The sequence below is a fragment of the Kogia breviceps genome, chromosome 7, assembly GCF_026419965.1.
Source record: "Kogia breviceps isolate mKogBre1 chromosome 7, mKogBre1 haplotype 1, whole genome shotgun sequence".
Taxonomy (NCBI): domain Eukaryota; kingdom Metazoa; phylum Chordata; class Mammalia; order Artiodactyla; family Physeteridae; genus Kogia; species Kogia breviceps.
The window spans coordinates 24,830,467-24,838,421 of NC_081316.1; the positions used below are offsets into that span (position 1 = coordinate 24,830,467).

The following is a 7,955-nucleotide window of genomic DNA, read 5'->3' on the forward strand; positions in this document are numbered from 1 at the left end:
CAGGCAGATAACTAACCAGGAGTTTAATTTGACAAGATTTTTGTCCAACTGAAAAGAGAAAAAAAAAAAAGATACTGTAAAAACCTTCATTCCTTGTCCATGGCAGTAAATATGTATTTAAGTCTGAATGAATGGAAGCACCTGACCCTAGCAGGAAAATGAAAAAGTTTAAAGAGTTTCAGCATCACCTACTTTGAATTATATTCTTATAAAGTCTAAATAAAGCTTGTGCATTTGAAAAACAAATGATCGAAAAAAAAAAGAAAAAAAAGAAAAACAAATGATCATAGATAATCTTAACAAGTGTCTTGAATTATTAGTTGCTTTAACCAAACTACGCATTAGGATGAGTCGGTACAACTGGTTTATATACTCTGCTGGGAGTATATAAATGTAGAAAGATGTGAACTGTAATTCATTTAAAATGGAGACCAAAGATTTTTTCCCAATGATTAAAGTATATTTCAGCTACTTTTATGTGTGGGTAAGAGTATTAAAGGGAATGCAATGAAATTTCTAATAATTTACAATGGTTCAAATACCAACCAACAATCACCTGTCCTCCTTCCTAAGACTACTAACATACCTTGCTTACAATACCTACATTCTAAAATAAGTGTGTTCTATTTGCCTACTCATCAACTCTACTCACTTAAAAAAAATCCTTCAGGAAAAATCCCATTTCAATAAAAAACAGTGCAAGTAAACAGCTCTGTACAAAAAGCATTTTCCCCCTCATGGATTAATCCATTTTAACAGGGTTTTACTGATGAAGCTACAAATACTTCTATGTAATGATTTACCCAAACTAGCAAATACTGATTTAGCATATGCCCTACTCAAGGCACGGGGTGTGATGTTAGTAATAGTCTCTGCCCTCCTGGAGCTTACCACCTATTTAGGAAAGTACATAAGGTAAGAACATAAGGCAATATAAAAATGTAAAGGAAGTGTACAGACAATGGGTAGCACAGAAGTTAAAGGAAGCAGACTGCATGGTCAAGAAGCGTACCTTCCCCTTTCCCCAGGAAATACCAATTCTGAACTCTGCTCAATAAGGTCTCTTTCATCTATGTTTTTACACTCATGCTCTATCCAACAAAAGCACTGGTATATAGCTAGTGGGAGAAATAAAAAGATGAGAAGTCAAGCACCTTACAATTCCAACTTTGGCTGACCTTCTCTTCTGCTACTCCTCTCATTCTTCTCTACTGCATACATACTATTCATTTCCTCCCCCAAAATAAACCAACTATTAAAAAATATCCAGAAGCTTGAAAGACAAAAATTAAGATGTAAAGGTTGACACACCTCTGATTTCTCTACTGGTGATGCTATCCCCAAATCTTCTGGTCTATAACATACCAAATTTGAGTAGACTGGCAAATGTGCATTTGGGGCTTACCTAAGCATAAAGAGAAACTTCAGAGTTTAAACTTTAAGAGTTCATTTCATTACAACAATAGGGATGTCCCAATGATACCTGGTACAATGGGACTTCAGCTGTACTGCTAGTTGCTGGAGCCCATTACTTAGACAGCCTACAAACAGAAATTTAGCAATGAGACGTTAATAAAGGTCTATCAAAGAAAAATAAAAAGCTTTTTTCTTTTGCTTGCAGCTTTTATAAACAGAGGAACTCTTAACATTAAAGTATTTGAAGTAAAAGGCTTTACTTGTTTCTACAGGATCAGCTTAAACATGAAAAATTACACTTATGTTGCAGAGCATTACAAATTCTAATTATCCCTCTAAAACATTACAAGAGACCTTGGAATTCACCCATTTCAACCTGGGTCATTTTACATGAGCATCTCAATTTCCTCTTCTGTAAAATAAATTGGAATAAATTCTCAGATGGCTTTAAGCTCTTAAAATATCTCAGATTCTGTAATAGTATGATAATAAAATTAAGGCCATATTGTTGTAAGTTTAAACTTTTGCAAGTATTTAGTAATTTTTTAAGGATGAAGTAGTACTAGGCTAATCCTCATCTAATTCTAAATGTAAACTAAGAAATTAATTATGTAAAATTATGACAAATTGTATGCTTAATCTCTAAGTCACACAAAATGTATTCTGATAGAAATATCTGCCACATGGGAATGATCCTAGAGTAAAGTAATATGGCCAGGTTAAGACAAGACATTCTCATTATCATGCTGAGGATTCTACTCTCATTCTAGGAAAAGGTAGTGATGTTATCACATGACAGAATTCACACCTTTTCCTTTCGAAATTCAAATATTAAACACTTCTCTATGTCACACACTCACAGAGCACACCCAGACAGGCAGAGAGAAACAAATTAAGCATTATACTTTTTTTTTTTCTGTGACAAGGTGAATGCAAAACAAAGTAATCTTGCCCTCTGCATTGCAGAGGAATAGTTCAGGCAACCAATGGAGAAATCAACACATCAGCGATTTTAACTGTCAACAAAAACTTCAGATGTTATCCCCAAGAAAAGATTTTGCTTATAAAACAATTATGAATGTTTTTGTTCAAAATACTTAAAAGAAATCTGTACAACAGCTGCACTGAAAATTCTAAATGGAGGCATACTGCATTGCTCTGGAAAGAAATGTTATCCTTTCTAACACAGATAGCATCATTTTTCAGAATAATGTTAACTGCAAAGATATAAAGAGCAAAAAGACTTTAGGAAGTATGAAAAACAGTACACTTTGGCTATCACTTCTGGTCACCTATTGGTTACAAAACTGTCAGGCAATTTTGTTAGACAACACTGATTAATCTTTTACCTACCAAAGTCTCTACTGTCTGAACTTAATATATTTGCAAAGAGCATAACAATTTTAAATGTCACCTATTAAAATGTCCTCTATTCTACATCAAAACTGATTACATCTTACAATATAAATGAGCTCTCTCTTGAGTTAAAATTAAGACTTGGTTTCAAAATATCATCTTGCATAGGCTACAGCCCAGTTCTATGCCAAGAAACTGATGAAGAAAACTAGGCAATCACTCAATTCATTATTACTTGTCCTTTAATCAGTTGAAAGATTTATACTTGACTCTTTTTATTATAGTTGCATTTCTTCTCTATGCTAAACACTCATGAAGTCTTTATAAGCCCAAATTTCAAAAAACCACCAGGCCATTTAGTTGCATTACATAATAGGATCATATTTCATCAAAGTTAAGCATGCATTCTCACTGGACAGATGCTTAGCTTTCCTCTAACGGCTCAACTTACTAAAAAATTAACAAATAACTTTGTTTTTTCAATGAAGTACAATAAAATTATTCCAATTCTCTATGTCTCGTTGTGATGTTACTTATCAAGCAATAATTTTTATCAGAATACTTGATTTTAGAATCCCTGGAAAAAGGCATTTTGTCCAGAAGGCTCTCATGAAAAGGTCAAAACTAAAATACAACTCAAATATAACTTGCTTAAGGAACTGAAGTAAAAAGGAATCCAGTTATAAATAGTCTCTTCCTTTACTCCACAAGCGTTTCTGAAAAGGTTCAAAACTACTTTGTAAAGTAAATCCTACTTTAGGTGTATTAGAAATGCTCACTGTTAAAAAATGAAGAACAGTTAAATCCTTTCATACAGTAAATCATCTAGATATGGAAAAAATTCCATTTAAACTAGGAACTAGATGTGCTTAGAGGAAAACCCAAATGCCTTGAGTTTCTCAAAAAGTAAAACCTATAGTTTTAATAGTAATTAAGTCACATCAGTACTGCCAACTCAAATCAACTATTTAACAAGTATGTGGCTCAGTCTATTAGTTATCAAAAAGCCTCACGTAACTGTAATTTGACATTTCTGCTATCTAGCAACCAAACACTGAGAAGACAGAAAAAAAGATACGAAATTCATTTCTTACTTTGTGTAGTACGTTAAATCTCCATCACTACAAGGGAATTTTTCAGTATTTACTAGCCTAGTCTATAATCTCTGCAATAATAATTACATTACTTTCTCCTTTATAATTGGGGGGGAGGGGGTAGGCAATATACAGTAATACAAACCTATACACGTGAATGACCTGGCATGGTTCAGGGCCTCACAGGGCTTATGAAACAAGATTTCTAATTTTTTCAGATGCATACTAGAATCTAACAGCCACCTCACAACTAAGGTACCTGCTAATCAGTGCTTGATTTTTATTATAAACATCTTACAAGAATCATTTTTCAGTCATGAAAATATAAATATCTATATTAAGATGTCCACACCTCAAATATTACATTAATATTTATCTTCTGATTCCCATCCTAGAAGAAAACAGATTTCTTAGGAATTCTGAAAACAAAAACCATTCAAGCAACAACCAGATTGAGAGGATTACTGCTACATTAAGATGTTTTTAAAAGGTACCTAAGTCTCAATTTCAAATACAGATTACAAAAACTAAATCAGATGGCAGACTCAGAAGACACTGGTCTTGGGCGTGCTTTTCCTATTACATATTTGAATGCAGCTCCTTAACAATTAAAATGCTTTTGTTGCTTTGTTAATACTGATAAATCTATTATTTAACTCATTTATAATAAACCACACAGAAGAATTTTAAAACTCTAAAAATGTTTTAAAACTCCCCCCAAAATGTAAAATGAATCATTAAACACGCAATTAAAATAATTAAGGCCTAAATATCACCAGTGTTCTTCAAGTTATTTCCCAGAGCCCAAATTTTAGCCAAGTATTTACTACCTCAACATCTTAAGTAACGTGTCTAGCTAATTAAACATTTTAAAATTACTTCTTCAAAATTCAAGATGCTATAATAAATATTTTACTAGAGGCAGACAAGCAGAACCTATTAAAGTTATTTTCTTAAGGTAAAATGCAAAAGTTTGCATAATAAGTCACATTTGTAATTACCCCATTTTTGTACTACTGATTCGTTTTCCCTTTCCACCTCCAACGTTACTGAAGGTTGAATTATCCACTCTGCCAAAACCCTATCTCTACACACACACACACACACACACACACACACACACACACACACACACACACACACACACACACACGTGTGTCCCTCTAAACTGAGCTGGCACAGTCCTGCGCTGAAAGCATAAAACAAAAGGCCAACTTGAAGACAAACCTCACTGTGTGACCTAGACTGGCTGAACACTGAATCCAAAAAATTGTGGGTGTGGCTCGATTTTTCTTTTTGGTGGGGGGTTGAGGGAGGCCAGTTGGGGCGGCTGCCTGGTCTCTGCCCTCCCCCTCTGCTTTCGCTTTGTGCTCACAATGCAGCTCCTGTAAAGCTCTTCCCTCTCCCCGCAGCCGCCGCCATGTTAGACGCGCTCTCCATGTGCCCAGAGACCCAGCGAGCCCCTCCGTCTTACCCGGACCCACCCCCACCCCCTCCCCCGAGTCCCGATCAGCACAGTCTCCCTCCCATCCCTCTTTATAGTATCCCAGAAGGACAAAAAGCCGCTGCAAAAAATCTTCCCGGGATCGAGTGGAGCGTGAGGCTCGCGGGGGCACCCAGACAATTGAAACAAAGAAGGCAACGTAAGGCCGCCCGTCAGATGGGGGCGGGAGTAGCAAATCGAAGACCTCCTCTAGAGGGGCCGGATGGACAAGCCATCCTCCGTCCACTTCCCTCCCAACGGAGAAGAGGGGCCACGGCGCAGGCCTCAAGCACCTGGTAACGGAGCGGACAAGCCCCAAGGCTACAGGCCGCCCCAACTCCACGAGGCAGTCGGGTGGACCCTGAACGCCCCCTACCCCGGGACCTCTTCATTTCCCCCCGCTGACCCCCTCGAAGAAATGGGGCCTCGGCCACGGAGAGAGGGGCATCCATCGCACAGTTACGGCCGGCGACGGCACAGGCCCCCACCCTCACACAACCCAGTCCCAAAGGCCAAGGGCCTGGGCACGAGGAGAGTCATAAAAAGACCTGGGGGCCAGCGCCGCGTCCGGGTCAGGGTCAGGTGACAAGCACCTCCCCGCGGAGCCCGCTCTCTGCGCACGAAGCTCCGGTTTTACTGGGGAGGCCGGGCTTGAGGGCTGGGGGCCGGGTAGAGGGGAAGCGTCCGAGACGGGGAGAGTGAAGGCTGCGGCAGTCAGGGTCGGAGCATCAAACCCCCCCTTCCCCGCCAACTCCTGGCACCTTTTTCTTCTCCAGGTTCCGAAGTTTCTTGTCGATTACCCCGAGAATCTGTTTCATGGCCTCGGTCTGGACAGCGCCGGTGCCGGTCGTGGAGTGCTGAGAAGCCGGCGCGGCGGCCCCGGCCCCCGCCTCACTCCCGGTGGAACCCGAAGGAGGTGGCGGTCCGGACGACTTGCTGCCGCTTCCGCTGTGGCTGGTGGCCGAAGGCATCTTGAGACCGTGAGGAGAGAGAAGAAAAAACGGGAGGAAGGACAAGAGTGGCGAGTCAGGCGGCGGACGGGGCGAGACGCGGGACAAAACGCGCAGCTGGCGGGAGCTTGCGCGAGCGGGTGGGGGTGGGGACGGGGACGGGGACGGGGACGGAGCCGGGGCACGCCGCCGGGGCAGGAAGGGGCCGCGGGCACGCGCGCGACCCGCCAGCGGGGCGCCCGGACGGGCTTCGCCCCGCCCCCCGCCCCGCCCCTCCCCCGCGCGGGCTGCCGGCTTGGCCTACACGCCCCGGGGCACCGAGGCTCGCGCCGGGGGCGGGGCCTCACAGCACAGGCCGCCAACGGCCAAAGCAACGGTCCCCACCGGGGAGGGCCGGCTTTCGCCGCCCTCCGAGGAAGGGAGGGAAGAGAGAGATCAGGGCTGAGGGGCGGAGAAGGGTGAAGAGGGCACTGGAAATGACCGGGGGCGGGGGGGGGGGGGAGACTTGAGGAGTGAGCCCCTCGCGAAGATCCAGCCGATCCGGGGGTAAAGGACACTCCAGGCAGCGGCCCGCTTCCCCTTCAGCGCCTTGGTCCAGGGTGGCGCTCACCGTGCGCGCGCGGAGGCCGCTGGAGATCCCGAGTGGGCGGCTGAGGGGGCAAGGGTGGCGGTTCGTTCCGAGCAGTGTCGTGCGCTCCTTGGGCACAGGCCGCTGCTCCCGGTCCCCGCTGCACCGAGAGCCGCTGCTAGTGAGGCGGAGAGCCGGGAGCGGGAGGGACTTAGGCACCCAGCCCTCTGGGGCGGAGGGGGCGGGAGAAGCGGCGGGCGGGGGCCTTCGAGGCCGCTCGGGCTGCCCGGCGCGAACGCCTGCGGGGAAGGGCCCGCCAGGCCTCCCGCCCGGCCTGCCCAAGCCCCTGGCCTGGGGCGCGGCCGCCCGGTGCAGCTCGGCACAGACCCCGGGAGGCTGCCAGAGCGGTGCCTGCAGTTTGGGGCGAAATCGAAGTTAGGGTCCTTCAGGCGAAGTCGCTTGACGTCCAAACGGGGACAATAGGTGTCAAGCCGCTGGATCTGGAGCTGGCGACTTCCCTGCGAAGAGTCCTTATTGGGTGGGGGTTGGAGGGGTCGAGGCGGGGCGCGGGGGGGGGGGCAACGGTTTCTTCAAGTGAGGGGTGCGTGGGGTGGGTGGTGCAGTCCTACCTTGTAGAATTCCTCTGTATGCAGAGCAAGCAGACCCCACACCCCGGAAGGTCTGAAGACAAGTTGCCGCTACCCCCACAAAACAATCACCTGGTAACCTAGGAGGTCTCTGTAGAACGCGTTTGAAATGAGCAAGATGGATTTTTTTTTTAAGTCTTAAAACTCTGAACTCATGTGAAAAATAATATTAAGCTCCCTTAAGATGACATGTATCCAACAGGCCTGAGTATTACGAATCAGAATTTTTTCCTTTTGTTTTAGATTTACCTAAAACTTTTGAGAACGTTAAATGAAACGCGACATCTTTTTTTTTTTTTTCTCCAAGAGAATTATTACAGCCTTGTAATAAGGCTGTGGACGGTGAACAAAAAAGAGGCCAAGTCCTGGAAGAAAATGTATTAAAAGGAATATAATCCGTGGAAAAGTCAGCAACATAATGTTGTATTGACAACAGTAAAT

The 7,955-nt window shown here is 44.1% G+C and overlaps 1 protein-coding gene across 1 annotated transcript in view; it reads right to left on the minus strand.

The window, feature by feature from the left end:
- CAPRIN1 (cell cycle associated protein 1) overlaps positions 1-7,207 on the minus strand; it is a 36,062-nt gene extending 28,855 nt beyond the window's left edge. The window contains exons 1-2 of the mRNA XM_059069724.2: positions 6,910-7,207; positions 6,111-6,320 (exon numbers count right to left, since the gene is read on the minus strand). Of these exons, the coding sequence (XP_058925707.1) occupies positions 6,111-6,320 (210 nt within the window). The 5' untranslated portion in view covers positions 6,910-7,207. The remainder of the gene's footprint in view (positions 1-6,110; positions 6,321-6,909) is intronic.
- Between the last annotated feature and the right edge of the window lie 748 nt (positions 7,208-7,955).